General features: G+C 32.2%; 1 protein-coding gene across 1 annotated transcript; it reads left to right on the forward strand.

Moving 5' to 3' along the window:
- Positions 1-2,792: 2,792 nt before the first annotated feature.
- LOC137924456 (serine protease inhibitor 77Ba-like) lies at positions 2,793-4,292 on the forward strand. The gene has a single exon (XM_068767841.1). It carries the CDS (start codon positions 3,012-3,014, stop codon positions 4,233-4,235), a length of 1,224 nt encoding a protein of 407 aa, XP_068623942.1. The 5' UTR covers positions 2,793-3,011; the 3' UTR covers positions 4,236-4,292.
- Positions 4,293-19,027: the final 14,735 nt, after the last annotated feature.

Here is a 19,027-nt window from a genome sequence, read left to right on the forward strand (position 1 = left end):
AGCATTACCGTGGTGCCTATTTTTGACTGGTATTATTTTTATATTATGTTTATAACATATGTATATATATAATTATCTTATCTTATATTATTATACATTATATTAAAGCGGATTGTTATTAAACAATGAATAAGTAACTTAACGGTTTGTACGGGTAAATAAATTTGCACAGAAACCTGTAAATTTTCAGAAAATAGAATATTTATAAAAAAATAAATTATGCTATTAGTTCGCGCGTTTGACATTTCGCTTTGCACTTCGCGTTTTACAAATCAAACTATGCAAGTTTTTATCACGATATAACAGCTACATCGGTCAGTATTTATTACAAAATTTGTTTCACGTTTAAACAACAAAGCAATTACTGAATTACACGTGATAAATAATTCGTAACATCGAATTATTTATTTGTAATTAGAATGCGTCCGGTAAAAATTAGTAGCACAGTACAGTACTACAAAAAGTAGTAGTAGCAGTACAGTCCAATCGGAAGCTTCTTTGCTTGAAGTTAAAAAAATGATAAAATAGCTAAAAGATTCAAATTGAAAAGTAAAGAGATTAAAAATAATATTTTTTCCTCGTCCTCAGGATTATACACGTGTATACGTGACAAAATCTCAAATTAAATTTTAAGTTCTCCGAAATGTCAAAAGAATCGAAAAACCGGAATAAAATAATCAGAAAACTGTTTCACCTCTCACATGATATTAATGTTTAAGAGAATGTAATAAGGAAAAAAATAATTTATTAAGATTTTTTGTTAGTGACAATCATAATTAAAACCATTTCTAATGTTTTTGTTTGAGAAGAGTTTAGAATTAAATGAACCGATTACAGAATTCGGTATCAAATTATTTTCTTTCTTATATAATCTTTATATATATATATTTAATATAAATATATAATAGGCTATATTCTAATGTTGATGCGTGCTGTTAGCCGTTTTGGCTTTTACAGCTTCATCGGACTTCATAACTTAAGCTGTAATAAAATAAGAAGCCTGGCTCCGCTGCTCTACCAAAATGAATCTACATCATGTTGTTCGATCGAATAACCGTGGAGCGTTATCCACCACGCTAGCCAAATGTACTGTCAATATATAAATCAAAGTTAATGGCCTCTATTTCACCTATTGAAAATAATAACTAATGAAACTAACTTAACTGTCTTAAGGTGACGAACACAAACGGGAGGCTCCGCTGATTTATGTATTTTTAAAACCACAGGAACATCACATTGTAACGATCGTGGCATGTTATATTTGAGCTTTCTCAAAATTAGCGCAAGGATTGAGTTTGCCGCCATTTTCGCAGTAAATTATTGAGTCGAACCAAACTGTATAGTTTAATGTATGTACAAACGCAACTTTATACTATTCATTTTTTTTAATCAATTACTGAAATTTTGGTCCAGAAAGTGTTTTAGCTTCGTTAACATTAAAAAGATTATCATATAATACAAAGAGAAACGCCAAATATACTGCGAGTCTAAAAAATCCATTTAAATATAAATATAGAAACAGCGCGTGAAAACCTTGGAATATCAATTTGACGAAGTAAACAAGAATTGCTAATCATAATATCAGCAGCTTATACTCACAAAAGATTTGTCTCTCTGATGCATAAAAAATTGATGACTAATCGATTACTGAGCATGAACATCAAAGAGAGTGCGTGAAATGAATTTTTGAACATCAACAAGATGCAAAATGTTTGCATAGAATCAACACAATCTAAGCGATGAAGTACACACTTCGATAGCTTTGTTAATCGCCTTATTTAATGAACGAACTGCTTTCTACAAAGGCTAAGCATTAGTTGTTTTTGAAATATCGTTCAACAATGAAAACATGTTATGTCATAAACTACTCCATTTTTACTAACCCTAAACTCTCAGCAGTCAAATTATTTTTTTAATAAATTGCTATAAAAATGGCGCGAATTCTATATATTGGTATACCTTAATTTAAGCTTTATCTTCAGGCTGTAAAGAGAAATAAAAATATGTACCTAATTAAATATTTAACTGTCTTAAACTACACGTAACCTCGGTAAACGTATGGGAATCCCTAACGAGGCGTTATTAATGCAGCCACACAATCACTGAAAATATATATGTAATTTTCCTGTATCTTTTCTTTCACATAATTTTATTATCAATAACAAATAATTTACATGGCTATGACGTAATCAAATTTATAAAATCCGAAACTTATATACGTACATATTTAACATTATTAAAATTTGTACCAATTTTGAACCATTAATGCTTTTAACGACTTTAGTTTTACTTAAAAAAGATTAATTTAGAACATAGCAAATTTATAAGGATGTCGAAAAATATTAAAATTTCGTAGATTAAAATAACGTTCCCACTGGAAACCTATCAATAAACATATTCAGCTTGTTTGGAAACTCCAATAATCGCGTTAAAATTTTATAACTGAAATATCGAAAGTGTTTACGTATGCAAAATAAAGGTATCGAATAGTATTCAAAGGTAATTTAAAAACAATTATTTCGTTTAAACTTTACAACTTATTTCAAAGATTTTAATCTTTAATTTCGCGATCCTACTACTTTTATATCGCATAAAAATATGAGTTAAAGATACATCCACAGTTTAATAAAGCTGCTAATAAGACTATTTCAAACCAAATATGAAGAATATCAAAAAAGGTTCAAGATTATTCAAAAACTGCGGTATAAACAAAGTTTTTATCTGCAATTTGTTACTTTGATCTGTCATATGCAAATTTCTTTTGTTTGGCTTTTGGCTGTGCTTGCCGAACTGTAAGATCATCTCGTATTATTTATGTAAATATTTATCAATAAAAGTTATCATTAGTGGGGACCTATTACATATTAACCGTCGGAGCACGCAAACCGGTCAGTGAGTCGGTTTTCCTCGTCTAACGTGACCCAGTCGCGGTCATCTCTCGATCGTGGAAGTCGTGTCGAGCAATGATATTGTGAGAATTTTTGCATTTATCCGAAGTTAAAACTAATAAAATGCGTCTTTTTATATTAGTTTCGTTTTTAATCGTATCGTGTTACAGTCAGAGTGATGTTAATAAAAATAGTCTTCATAATGGACTCACCGAAAGAATTGGTAATTTCTCCATTGAACTTCTATATCATACAACTACAACGCAAGGACATGTTCAGAACTTGGTGATGTCTCCGTTTACCGTATGGACAGTACTGGCCGTTATAGCAGAAGGTGCTACGGGTAATACATTAAAACAAATTAGTCACGCTATCCGAGTTCCGCCAAAACTGAGATCCAAAACAAGAGAAGATTTCCGTCAAATCGCTCAGTGGCTTCAAGTCAACACCACAACAGTGGACCTAGAGAAATTTAACGCCATCTTCGTCGATGAACGAAAATTGCCACTTAATGATTTTATCTCAATAGCAAATCAATATGATACTAAAATGGTTAAACTAAATTTCACGGGAAGTGAAACTTCCGATTTAATAAACAGGGCTATTGAAAACGTTACACATGGAAAGATACCACACTTAACAGACAGTGGTGATTTTGGTGAGACACAAATGGTTATCACCAGTGCATTGTACTTCAAGGGACAATGGACTGTTCCATTCAACAAGAGCTTTACAGCGATGCAACATTTTTATGATAGTAATGGGAAAAGGATTGGTGAAGTAAACATGATGTACAACAGGTATCACTATCCATTCTCAAACATTATGGAGCTGAATGCTAAAGTTATTGAAATACCATATGGTAAAGAAAACCGACTCTCTATGCTCATAATGCTGCCTAACCCTGGAGTGTCTCTACAAGATATGTTCTTAAACTTCAATAGTGTACCATTAGATATTATCTTTGAAAACTTAAAGCTGTCCATAGAGGAGTATGGTGATGAGGAAGTTGATTGTTTTATTCCTCGTTTCAAAATTGAATCTAGTCTTGATCTAACAGATACCTTAAAAAATCAATTTGGTATCAAAGATGTCTTTGATGAATCGAAAGTGCGTTTACCACATATGTCCCGTATACCAATGTATGTGACAAAGATTTCACATAAAGCTGCAATAGAAGTAACAGAGGAAGGGACAGAGGCAGCTGCGGTCACAGCTGCAGAATTTACCAACCGGATTGGTGTTGCAAGATTTGAAGCCAATAGACCGTTCTGCTATTTAATTATAGAAAAAACCACAAACTCTATAGTATTTGGTGGATTTTATCAACATCCAACATTATTTTAATTATCAGACTTATCTACAAGGGTCAAATAAAAATAGAATTTAATTATTGTATCTTGCTTATCATTCCAAAGTTAATAATATGTTTTTTATATCTTACAGATGAAAAATGACACATTTAGCATTGATAGCTTCTGTAATTTTTCCTCATCTTAATTTTGGATACTTATTTTTGTCTTAAAACTTGTAATAACTTACAATAAATTACTTACTAAGCCAGTTTACCAATAAGACAGAATTAATTGTTATAAACTATTATAAATACCTTTTAAGTAAAAATGTAAACCTGTCTGATTTGACACTTGTGAAATTTAATGATTGTAATATAAGTGCCTTGCCTTTTGTAAATTAGAACCAGTTCTAAGTTATTCATAATTTAATTACTTGTATTTCCAAAACATATTTTTACTTGCTTGTATGACTTTTTATTTGCTTTATTTAAGGAACTTTTATATTTATCATCATTTTCAAGTGTTGTTATTATTTGCTAGTTCGCTGAGTTTATGATGACTGAAAGCTGTGTTTGCTTATGTTGGTAAAGGATCATCTATGATGATTTTTAAATAATGACAAAATCTATTTTAATTGGTTTCTATTTGCTTTCGCTTATATACTTATTAATTCTGATAAGCACAACTAAATTAAATCTTTAAATTCGAAAAAATTTTAATTACTTTTAATTTATTTATTTCATTGAAGATGTGTAAAGAACTACATTGAATTTATATCAAGAGATTAGTTTGTCAAACAGTTAAAATTACTTAATAAAATACTTATTTATCATTTACATGTAAGTTTTATATAGATCTGTGATAAATATAGAATCTTCATTTATATTTTTTAAGAACAGCCTTTAATAAATTATATATGTTACCTATATCTATGATGTTTTAATTGCGTCGCACACGTCATCACATAAACCGATAGACGCCCGCCGCAAGGCCTGCCTCAAAGATATTACCAGTCTAGTTGCCCGCATCCAGTGAATTCTGGAGACTTTCTCTATGTGGTTGTCCATTTTTTATTTATACAATTATATGTATAAATAAAAAATGTTCAATTTTATGTTCCATTTGTGTTGCTTGTCAAGTTAACTAGTCTCGCATCTAATTTTGGACCTAATACAATTGTATGTATAAACAAAATAGAATTAAAACAATAACATAAAAGTGACATCTTTAGTCTAATGACATTCCGCGGTTATAGACAAAATGGCTGTATTGGTTGCGATTTAGTTTTTAGTAAAGGAATGTCAGCCGACACGAAAAAAATGCGTTATTTCCTCAAACCACTATAATTTAAATAATTGCACAGAAACTTGAAAATTTTCAAATAATATTATGACTATTAAAACATAGCGAATTTGGCAGTTTGCTTTGAATTTCGCGTTGATTGGCGGCAAATTTATACTGTCAGAATTGATCGATCACAAAATTACTTTTTTTGCATTTTATCAATAAAATAAATGGTCACTCTGAAATATTTTTTTATTACAATATTATGATTTTTAGCAGTACAAAGCCTGCCGAGACTGTTTTAAAAAAAGTTTTAATAACAAAATTAAATGTAATTATCTAATTTTCTCAACTAAGTTTATAAAATTAAAAAAAAACAGATTTAGCGTGATGTCCGCTATAATTGGTTTTAATAAGATGACACTTTTCTTGAGAGTGATTAGCAAAATTTTTATTAGTTTTTTTACAAAATCTCAGATCCTAGTCTATCCTAAACAAAAACGTTGATATAAGAGACGACGTAGTACATCAATAAAATATTTTATATAACTTCAAAATATGTTTATAACGATAAGTAATAATCTAATATACCTTATACAGTAAACGTAGCCGTGAGGCCGTGGCCTGTGTTTTTTTTCGTACAAGAAATTGAGATAACTTATATCTGTGAAACATGTTAAATAACATGTTAAACATAGGTTTAGAAGCTCACACATACATTCCATAATGATCGAAAGAAAATGGTCAATGCATTTCAAATGACAAATCAAGCCGTTCCTTCGTAAAATATTTTAATAGCCCAAGGTGAGCTTGCTGAGGAAGACCTCAAGCTAAATTACTTTAATTAGATTTAGGCTAAGCGCGTTCAGCTCTATGTTAAGTCAAACCAGATGAAACAATAAATGGTAATAGGTAAACCGTATTGTTTCACAAAAATATACAATTTCGCTACGCTTACGAGAAATTGTAGGGAAACAGGCATATCTAAACGGCTGAAAAAACTATGAGATATGAGACTTTTCGGTAGTTCAGCGTAATAATAAGCTATCGAACATGGAGTACTCTCAATACAAGCCGCTTCTTACGGGTCTACGGCTGAATTTATGACGATACGAATATTTTTAAAATCGCGTGGTCAAATAACATGTACAACTATGGTAATGACATACAAGGTTATTGATCATAAGCGTGAATGTCTCATTAGTCGGCAAACAGCTTTAAACCTTTCGCACTTATAACCAATCATAAAATTAGATTTGTTGGTATTTCTACTATATCACTTTGAAGACTCGAACTGCGAAGAGATTAATATAAAAAAATATATGTTACATTTGAGGGGTATGATATTAAAAAGGTTGGGGAACACTGTCTATAGTTCCTTTTTTAAGATGAAATTCTAGAATTTCTTCAATAATAAATAAATCTTATAACAGCATTTAAGAATTTTTAGTGGATCGAAATGTGTGGAACTTGGTTTATATCTAATAGATTCAGGCGTTACCTTGCGGAAGTCCATTCTAAGTCAGAAAGGGACTAATATATAGCTATTTTCGCTATGTATGGAACTTGGTTTATGTTACTTCCGCCATTTACTTAATAAATGTCAGATGTAACTGTTTTAGGGTGTGTATTGTTGTAATCAAAACTATCTGACTATCCGACCCCAATTTCGGACGAATACGTGTCACTTTACCCTGAATTAACAATGGTTGATTGTCATTTAATGTTTTTATATAAACGATGAAACTAACCCCACACAAAGATTGCACAATGCGAGAGAACCGGACGCGCTTTGTTAAATTGAGTTTTGTTTAAATAAACACGATAAAATAAACAACTATTATATTCAAGTTTTGATTATTCTCTCTTCACCGCTGCATGTTCAAAAATTTCTTCAATTCAGTTATCACAGGCGTGGGGAAGACAACTCTAATTATTAATGCGTAGCTAGATTTTCCTGATGTATCCCAACGGCTTTGCAAGTTGAAGTGGCATTGGGGACGCCGCATAGCGCGCAGAACATATAGCCGCAGGAGTTTTAAGGTTCAGGAGCGCAGAGTACGACGTTTACTCACAGAGTAGACATACGACTTTGTTAAGGTCTAAGAGGATGGATGTAGACTTCTTCTGTAAAGTCCTATTGGATATCTGTAAGGTGGAGAGGGGAGGGGAGAGGAGCTCTGTGTAACAATGTACATCTTACGGCTGAAATTAAGATGATACCAGTGTTTTTTTCACTACTTTCTCTCAGCACTAACACTTTTCAAAGTGGTTGAGATGTTAATCGGGCAATAGCAATCGACCAAGAACAAGCCTAGCTCCACTCGGAGGTCCTTGCGCCAGGTCTTTCGATAGATCCTCTGCCTATGCGATCTAAAACATCGGCTGCCTCTTAATCCGGTAATGAAAATAATAAGTATAGGCCCACGCCGAGGCTCCCGCAGAAGCCTTCAAATAGATAAATAAATACATGTAACGTATATACGAATGTTCACTTTGTACACGTTCATTGGAAATAGGTGTAGATATCTTTTTGCTTACAAATGTTATACATTCAATCCTTTAAAAATCGAAATCTTAAATCCTCTTCCTATCTTGGAACCAAAATTTATAACATCATTAATAGTTACGGTAAAATGAAAAGAAATTTAATTATTTTGGTAAAAATTAGATCCGAAATTCACTTTACAGACAATCAAAATGCCATTGTATAACAACCATAACGTATCAATAATATAATGCGTTTATACCTACTAAATAAGTCAGTAACTTCTTATAGCAAAGCGTAACGATCTCACGTATCGAATATACGCCAGCGGTTGTAAACAATTTTTTTAATACTAACAGGGCATTCACCTGATGCTAAACGATACGTGCCTCTTTTATTCTCATGGAAATCCTACAAAGTGTACTCTTCTATTGTGGATATAACGAAATCGTTGTCTCTATAGATTCCTTTTGGCTAAAATTCCACGATCTGTTTTGACGCCTTTTATTTTTTAATGGAATGGAAATTTGCGGAAGTCCATCCTAAGTTCTTACTTACACACATTGACATATCTCTGTGTTTGGCACTAATCGGTGTAACATAACTCCTGAAGATGCGCCGTGGAGGGGTGAAACACGTGTTGAGTGATTTAACGGTGGTAGTTGTGTAAGTCGCATTGTTTGCCGTATGCTCATTTATCAGCAGGCTGGCGGGCGGTGCACTTTGTTGCACGACTACCCCTGCATGTGCGGAAGTGGCTAAATATTGGTCCTTTTCTTTCTTACTTGACGGCTTTTGTCAAAACTCCGGAAATGGTCACCCGTACTACCGCCTACTGGCTCGGCCCAGTACCTTAGCCCCCAAAGGTGGACTTATAGGGGTCTACGGGAGACTCGACGGGGTCTATATGACTAACTACGTGACAAAAAGATGGGAATTCATAATTATAAGCGGAGGTTCAGGAAAAATTATCTGCTTTCAGTAGTAAACTAAAATATTGGTTTTATAAATACTTCACGTATAAATATAGGAAGATAATATTTTATAAAGCTCAGGGACTCTTACTGCTAAAAATTGCATATTCTACTAGACACAATGTATCGAGACATGCAAAGCTACTCTGCTACGCTAGTTCACATGCATAGAGGAACAAAATATGACTTGTGGTGTATGTGCTTGTACTATTAACAAGTGGTTGGAACTCAGCTGTCACGCAAATGTACATAGGTGGATCTAATGTCCACATTTCTTATCGAGTTTTGAATGTACGGTAGAAATGTATCTTCATAGAGTCCACAGGAACCAAAAAAATTTTTAAGCTAAAAAAATATTGGTAGTGAGGCACTAGGCTCATAAGTTATAATAAGGACGTGGTGATATCGCTTACAACAGAAACGTTTTACTTTGTCATTTATGCGTTTAGGTGATGGTTGGAAACTGTCACCCCTCCACGTATTTGCTTCTCAAAAATTAGCGCAAATGCAAAGACGATGTGCCAGTGGCGTCCGAATTCAAATCCTCGTATTATTGTATCCACAGAATATTGTAGCTAGTGGCCAACAATATGAAGCGTTCTTAAGTGAACGCTACTCTTACATTAACGACGTCAATTTACACGTCAAATATAACGCGAGTGTCTTAGAAATAAGACCGAGCAACTACAGCTGCCACACTAGAACCTATATAATATGTTTTAGCCCTATTATTAACCGATCGCGAGACTATTTAAGTGAAGAGAGAATACCCATGTTGTCGTTCAACAGGAAATAGGTTGAAAAACATCGTCACAACGTATCATTTATACGCCGCGCGACTGTAGAAAGTGTGAGATATTATTCACGGAGGTTTTTAAATAACTATGTAATTTTGTCTATAAAAGCCTTAAATACTAGTACACTTTACTGCCAAAGACTTACAAGATGGAATCTCAAGGAAAGGTTATTCTAAAATAAAAAATACTTGTTTAATCATCACCAACTGGGCGATCAAAACAAGGTTTTTGTTTTATTTCTATAAAATTTAATGCGATACATTTAAATATTAATTTTTTATGACTTTTTTACCATAAAAGAAACAACTTCGTATGAAAATATATAACATCGCCTTTAAATTGTCAATAATCATTTGCTAGACTGCGCGTCTGTTTCAAGGAAAACTTGTTTACAATATATAACATAGACACGCACATCTAAATGTTATATTTAAATACAGGATGATTTATTTTACGCTTTAAATAAGTTAATACATCCTATACAATAAATGATTTTGGAAATAATCAACAACGAAATGATAATATATTAAGAAAAGGTATTTTTAAAATTCGAATTACTACATATTAAATTAATTATTGTTTATTTTCTGCAGTCTTTGTACTACCAGAAGTTACTGGCATGCAGCATTTTAATATAAAAATCAATTAATGTTACATATTTCAAAGTGATCACTTTATATAGAATGATTGTAAATTGGTGTAAAAGCTTTAAAGCATTTTGCTGGTAAATGAGGTATATATATTCCCCTATTTATACTTTTATACTATTTGCTTATATACCTATAACCAATTGAATATCACCTGCATATTAAAATAAGTTTTGCTCGGAACAAACTACCTGATTACTTTGTAATTTGGTGCGAAAAGGAGACATTGTTAATTTATGCAATTTTTATTTATGAATAATAATAACTCGTAAATATTCATAGCTTGTTATCGATACAAATTTTATATAGAAAATATTAATGCAGATATTTAAGTTTAAATTCAAAGTTTAAGTTAAAAGGTGAGCATTATTAAAGTAAATATTGACATCGCTTACTTGAAGTGAATTAATCTGTGATGTAAACATCCCCTTCAAATCTTTTATAAACTACATGACCATCCTCTCTATTTTTCCTTATTAACCAAATTCATCCATATGCTAGAAAGAATTGCTGGAATGAACATCCGTTGCGATAAAACCACCCTTGGTAATGTTTTGCCTATCTCGTCTGATGTATGATTTCTTTCCCATGTCCTTTGTCTGTCCTTTTGATTTACATCATCCTATCATCATTTCAGCCATAGAACATTCACTGTTGAACATAGACCTCCCCCATAGATTAAAAAGTAAATAAAGTAGGAACGAGAACCAGTTCAGAAGATATATATATATATATATATTATCTTCCGCGTCGAGTTTTCAGCCCATAGACGCCCACTGCAAGGCATAAGACTTCCCCAAAAAAATATATAGGGGGATATATCATAATTAACACATTAACACATTAACGCTAGGCAGGCAGGTTGGCGATGATACGCAAAGGACGCTGTTGCTCATCCTCTAGAAACTCATTTATCAGCAGTGGAATGAATTACGATGGCAAGTCTCATTTCTCCACAGCTGGGCTACCACTGCGCCACTCTTTTTCAATATCTCCTTAGCAATACTCACCAGTAAAGTATACATGTGGTTTTATACATAATTGTGCTCAACAGACCATCGCCGTGACAACCGGTACCTCACTAACTTGCCAATCATTTTAATTCAAAGTTGATTACATTCATTCACAACGGCGGAAGTTAATTATTTTATTGTTAGCTTTTTCCGTTATGCTGGTAATCATTGACCTTAGAACTATAACCAGTGTTGACCGGTTTACGCTTGTTTTTATTCAAAAGGTAACTTGACGATGTGAATCAAGCTAACAAGGCTACGTGTCAGCACGTGTAGTTCGCTACTTTATTACAGTGCTACCGAAACCTCTGTGCCGCGTTTTAGGTATGACCGCGGGGAGACGGAGGGAACTATCGGCCGCTCCGTTCCGCAATACCGTCGTCAACGGCTCATCTTTTTTCCTCAACCCTCGCCGCTATTTCCTAAGGCGCGGTACAGCGGTTTCGGTAGCATTATTACAAATCATGCTCTTTCAAATATTCAAGTACTTACTTAAATATAGTCAAGGTAGTGGAGAGTCGCTCGATGCAGGATCAACCAGTCATCATGTTGGTGACCTTTGATGGAGGTCTGTTTTGCAGTTGACCACTGTCAGCGGACGTGATGATAAACATAAATATAACAGTGTCCCGGATTTAAAGTACTCAGTAATTAAAGTGAGAAGCAATACAATGCATCTTCGTAATTAGAGGATGGTACACACGCTAAGTGACGTTGGAACAATGAGATATCTAGTTTTTATTGTAATATAAGTTGTTTTACTAGTTAAACAATGAGTTTTGAGAAATATATGAAAGGTTGCAGCATTGATTGACATGTATATTATCCTGTACAACCTTTCCAAATATCAATGGTTTTAGAAATAATCATTAATGATAATATAGTTACAAATGCGTTTTCAAAATTCAGTTTACTTACTTATATAAATAATATAATAAAATAAAGTAATTTTTGCTTTAAGTCCCTGCAGACATTGTACTTTTTTCCTCTCGTTACCCTTGCTTTTTGTATGTGCATGGACGTCACAATATCTGGCTAAATATTTTTTTCATTATTAATATTTTTTATATAAGTTTCTTCTTTCATCCTTCACAATTTCTTTTTCATTTTCCGAACAACCTTTTCAATTTCTTTCATTCATCACATTTTGATCTTCTTTCGCACATCACCTAATTTCCTTTATCTATATTACTTGTTAAATTTAGTTGTTATTATAGCATCTTTTATATTTTATTTTCTTTATTAACTGTATTTAATTTACAAATTTTTATTTGTAAATTTAACACACTTTATATTTGCTAGAAGTTCCTGCTGCGTTTTAATAAAAAAAAAAACAAGTTATTGTAACATATTTCTGAGTACTTACTTTATGTACATATATATACATATATAGAGATATACATACAAATATATATATATAGCATTCACCACTTTAAAGCTTTTATTCGTATTACTAATCACCCTGTAGACGCAGGATCAAACTACATGTATATTATTCTGTACGTCATAGACGTAGTTATTGTAAAGAATAAGTTCAAAAAGTTTTCAGTTAAGTCATGATAAAGCTTGGAAGTGAATTGCTCCAAGTATCAATAGATAAAAACTATTGAGTTTTAAGGATAGCTGAGAAAGTGATCACATGAGAATCCCGACTGTGTTTGTTGTAGTCTTTTCTCTACTTCTGGAAGTATTAAGAATTAAACGATGTACTGGGGAGCACAAAGTTTCACTCAAATAAAGTTTTAAGCATTCTTACCATGACATTCAAAAGAGATAACTGTAACTGATTGAAATGAAGCAATTTAACGACATCCTTCAACTTAAAGCTTCATGGGTACCAAACGTACCCTTCTTTAAAACAGCCAACATACTCGTAAAATCTAAGATTGCGTACAGTTTATTTTGTACTAACTTTTAGAAATGTCGTTAACAAAGAAGAGTATGTCATTCACAAGCTGTATTATCGCTTACACAATTCTTTAAATATTATTTATTGACGCAGAAAGTTACTAATTTTTAAAGCCTTGAGAAAGGAAGAAACTTTTTAAGTATATCCATTTTTCTTATATTTATTTATATTCAACATATTTAAGCTTTTCATTGCGATTTACGATCGTATGACTATAGTTGGGTTCCCGGAATACAAACTACTAATTCACACTTTGTGAATTATTTATGTAGGATTCTCACTGTTCACAAACAAGTTTCCAAAGGATAGGCAAAGCTGAAAAAAAAAAGAAGAAGAAAGGCTTGCCAATATTAAACGTAGAACAAACATTTTGGAAAATTGTTAGCTCTCTAAAGTTTAAAATATCGTTTCAAAGATATCTATGGGAGTATATACCATTATCGCCACACTTGGCAGGCGAGTTGACGACCGCAGTATGATTTTATAGTATGCAGAGGGCGCTAGTGCTCTTCTTCTGGAAACTTGTCTGTGAGCAAGGGTCAACCCTACATAATTAACGAGAAAAGTGTGAATTATAAGAGATTGTATTCCGGGAATCGAACCCGTGAACTACGATCGTAAGTCACAGTTCTCTAGCGCTGAACTATGACACCGCCGTTCACATTACGTCATTTATTAAAAAAATCACGTACGAAATGTATTAAGTAATTTCCCTTCTCCATTTGTTATAGCATTTTTGACACATATTTAATAGATAAATATACAATGAATTAAGCCTTTCCAATCTAATATTTACTTATAGATGTTTTTTGTTGCAACCTTTTGGGAAATACCGACCCTGGTATTTACGCGCTTTATTGGTATGAGTCAACTGTGACGTCAGAGTTGTACAAAGAAGTCTGCGCCAAAGCGTAAATGAATCGTGCGGTCAATGACGGCCATTTTGTTTTTTTATTATTTAATTTACTTCAAGATTGTGCATAGATATAGCTGCACGAGAGAGCCAAACCACTTTATCGTACAATTTAATACGTTTTATTAATTGCGAATCTATCTACTTTGATCAATCTATAGTATATATGTAAGCTAACATTGTATGTGGAGGTAACATTGTAACATAAATATTTCTATTTCAGTCGTAGAATATTCTCAAAAGGACATATATCACTCCCATAGATTTCCAACAGGACCAATTGGAAGCGACCAGTATACAATCATTCGACAACCTCAACGAGGCTATCTGTCCATCTCAGACAAGAGGACAGTTCCCAAGAGAATTAGAACGTAACAGCACGGGGGAAGAAGATAAAAGAAACAGTTTTCAACCGTCAATGTTTTCGCAATAATATAAATAGACTTACTATACTATATTTGCTAGGCAGTTTTAATATAATGTGCGTACATCTAACTTTTATGTGGAACTCTTCACTTGTCGTTCCGTGATCTCTACTACAGGATTTAAAATCCCCAGCGGTATGTACTGCCCGCTATGTGATCTGCCCACTATCATTGCAATCATTTAGGCTACATCCTTATCCTCCAATCGTCTACAGATCTCCTCATCCCTAATTAATAGACAAACAAAAGTAACCGAACGACATGTTTGACATTATTATAAACAATATAGAAAGCTCTATAAATAAATAAACCACTTTTTCCAAACAGGTTCAGAGAAAACATATTTATTTATTAATGAAATGTTTATCTATGCTCGACCGTAAACAAATTGCACCGCACTGATTCAGGTTTAGTGAGATCTAAAGTAATAAATAACTTCATACATTTAACGTAAACAGGTGTTTAAAATGCATTTTAAACAAGCTAAAGTACAGGTTAGAAAGTAGAGAGTCAGTGATATGATGATATGAAGAAAATCAAAATCGATTTGACAATTTACGTACAATTGAAGAAAAATAAACGAACATCATAAGTAACCAATATAGCTAATTAGCAAGTCGAAGTGACAATGGTTAGACTAAATAGTGCGCAGAATTGTTGCCTGTTTGTGCCTTAAGATTATGGAGTAGAGGCCACGGACTGAGGCAGTGTAATACGTCCGCCCACAGGTGGACAGGTGACCTTGAAAATGTCGTCGGAAGACGCTGGATGCAGGTCGTTTCCACCCGGAACTATTGGAAATCTATAGGAAGGCTTTTGTGCAGCAGTGAAAACGTCGGTGAAATGTTAAAATTAATAAAATAGTCCTTAATTCTTATTCTTTATCGTGTCTGCATGAACAAAGGTGGACCTCAATAGTATTTACTTTACGAGAGTATCACTTCATATGTTTTTTTAGGACTAAACTCGTAGAGAATTTGTATGCTGAGGAGGTGAGGCAAGACGTGTGACATCAAAAAAGGTCATCAATTTATGTAACGAGTTTCCAAAGTAACTTTGGTAGAATTGTTTGTGAATATTTGTATAAGTAGCAGAGGTATCTGGTTGTTATATGCGAACATCAATGTATTGCAAGAAGGCTTTTCTAAACCTGCTACTTGCTACACAGTCAGCTCCGAGCACCGTATCCGAACTTTCCTATACAAGCCGATAAAATTCGCACCCGCTGTTAATCCATGAAATGCAGAAAATTCTCGTGTCCCTGGCTAAAACCATCAAGTGATTCGTTCCTTTATAATATATATATAGTTTTTTTTTTTATCGTGAAGTAAAAAATGGAGTAAACCAATGTGACAATATAACAACTTTTCATAATTTTTTTTACAAAAATTATCACTTATAGACGACTACTTTTCTTATTGTGAACTAATTAAACGCTAAATCGCTAAAGTAATTAACATAATTTATCAATATCATTCTTAATTATGTATCACGTTTGAAAATCCTGACGATCGAAATAACATTGAACAAGTTTTTCCCCTTTTTGGCGATGAGGAAAATTTATTTCCTTTGTTTACTATGAGAACCAAATGTAGTATGTAATTAATATTTTATATAACACAATGCCAATGTAATTGCGATGTACTTACACTGCCCGTGAAATTGTAAATTGTCCTTTGCAATGGATTAGTGTTCATCTTCGTTCGTCAGAACTATAAAAAAATAATCCTTCATGAGTATGTGTGTACGCATATATAATAAAGTTCCACGAAATATCTTGGACCTTCCGATTTAAATCTAAAATAAAAATATATAATTAAATAAATCTTATTATAGCATTCAAGAGTATTTAATTGACCGAAATAAGTGAAACTTCGTTTGTTGACTCTTTTACAGGATTGATATTATAATGTAATCACGTAAAAAAATATTTAAATTGCATTTAAAATAACAACTGTTGAGTTTCTGGTCGGCTCTTTTCAACAGATCAGCGTTCTGAGCTGTTGGTAGCTCACTGTTGAAATAATCGACAATTCAAAAGCGTAAATAAATGCCTACTTGAATAAATAAATTTTGAATTTGACTGACTTCTTTCCTTTTCTCACCAAGTGTTAAATGAACAATGCTACTTTGGAAGCCCGTTCCAGGAATTATGCTACATTCGCTTTTGACAGGCTTTAATCTTTTATCAAGCTATGAAAAGATTTCTTTGTAATACCTTTCGCACCAAATTATTCCTCGCATAACATTTATTGACGTCAATTATGCATATGATAGTGTTCGTCGACATTCTTAATGAATTTAATTCCAATCATTTCGTTAAATTTAAAAAAAATTTTTGTGGGTGTTTTGTGTATGTTTGTATAATTGTAACAATTACTTTATTTAACTGTTAAATTTTCTTATAATTATTTTTACTATTTTAATAATAGAGAACTGTTACAATTGTCTGTAATAAATGAAAAATTTAAAAAGTTACGTTCTTGGTATAATATTTTTTAATAGTCCAATCAATAAAACAAAATGTGTATTTGGTTTTAATAAAATAACGATAGACATCACATTTATTTATTTAAATCCTTTGGCGATTTTGATTACATTTTGGCTGTATTAAGCGTACTTAATTATAAAAACTACATTTAATTATACGTAATAATAATTATTAAATAAATCATATATGACTATTCATAATAATTATGACGAGGAACATTTATAAACGAACTCTAGAAGCGATTATTATCTACTAAGTTTTAACAAATATTACTACAGTTTTTACGAAGTATTTACATATATAATCACTTTTACTAATTACATTACAAATATAATTTACAAAGCTTCCAAAAAAAAATTAGATTTCTAAACACTTTGGCAATGAGGTTTTCGAACGGTCGTTGTGTTTGACAGCTTGGGATATCGGGCGGGTAATATTTTACATTACCATGTCTTCGTGTGTGCTTTTTAAACATTTTATTATAGTAGGTATTGTATCATTTTGTCTTGAATTCCTTTGTGTATTTTGTGACGTGTTCATAAATTTCCTGATTTCTTTTCAAAGGGTGAAGATAACGATTTTCCATAACATTTTTATTCTACGTTTAAATTTGGCAAGTCTTTCTTTTTTCTTTCTTCTTTTTAGCTGAGATATCTATGGGGGATGTCTGTCGCAGTGTGGGATTATGATATGATTATGATGGGATTATGATTTTATCTCGCGAATTGAACTCACGACCTATGATCGCAAGCTTCAGTCCCCTACCGCTGAGCTACCACTGCTCAGGCAAGTTATTATGGTGACAAACGTCAACTGTTTTTGGTCTTGATTATATTTAAATTGGTTGGAGAATCGATATAAAGAATACGCAGAAAGGACTGCCGATATATTATACACATACTGTGTATTGAAAAAGGTTTTAAAAAGGCTACAATCTATAGTCTCATAAACAGGATAACTTCAAATGGGAAACAGTGAGAAACAAATGTAAAATGTAATCCCATGCCTCATTTCGTCGTTACTAGAAGATTCTAGAAGACAAAATAAACGAAAACGAAGTCATACATATTCCAAAATTCGCTTCAATTATTCCGATCACTGGCAATAAATATTTAAATGCTGTGTAAATAAATTTTAAAAATTTATTTATAAATTTTAAGACAAAAGTAAATAAACATATACAGGATGATTGGTTACAGATGTAGAAGCTTAAATGCGATAAATGCTATTAAATAATGTGTTGTACATCATATTAAAAATCGGTGGTATCTGGAGTAATGAATAGCGTAATACTACACAATAATTAAATAAATGCAACATATTTTAGAGTGAGCACTTTATACAGGGTGATTGGAAATAGCTTTTAAGCTTTTTGTTGACGAATGAGTAATATGTTCATCCCTTTAAAGGTTTTACTTCTATAACCAATCACCATGTATATAAAGGCTATATCATAAATGATTTTTAACACTAATTAAAAAATCAAAACGGACGATGTTGAAAATAACATAACTTTATGAAAATTTTAGTGAAAATTTTTGTACATGAAATTAAGATAAAAATTCTCTACAAAATTTTTGTCTTAATTTCATGTACATATGTTACAAGTTTTCATAAAATTGAAAGCGGTTTTAAATCCATGTGACAAAAATTTAAAGACATCTGCTGATTTCTCTTTTACTGTGATAATTTTAACATAAACAAATGTTAATATGTTTATTTATAAAATAAAATAATTACGCAAATTGCCACATTTATTTACATATTTTTAACTGACAACATTGATTAATGTCAAGAGCGTTGTATGTCGATTAAAAAAAAAACATTAGATTCGTATTTTAAAATAATTCGAGGCCTTTTGTTCCATTTTTAATAATAACGCATAAAGCTATTTACATTATAA

The sequence above is a fragment of the Battus philenor genome, unplaced genomic scaffold (assembly GCF_028537555.1).
Source record: "Battus philenor isolate CCGP_79_NKW_IND1 unplaced genomic scaffold, ilBatPhil1.0.hap1 SCAF_24, whole genome shotgun sequence".
Lineage (NCBI taxonomy): Eukaryota > Metazoa > Arthropoda > Insecta > Lepidoptera > Papilionidae > Battus > Battus philenor.

Excerpts from the sequence above, each read along its gene's own strand:
- LOC137924456 (XM_068767841.1), top strand. The coding sequence starts at position 3,012 with ATGCGTCTTTTTATATTAGTTTCGTTTTTAATCGTATCGTGTTACAGT.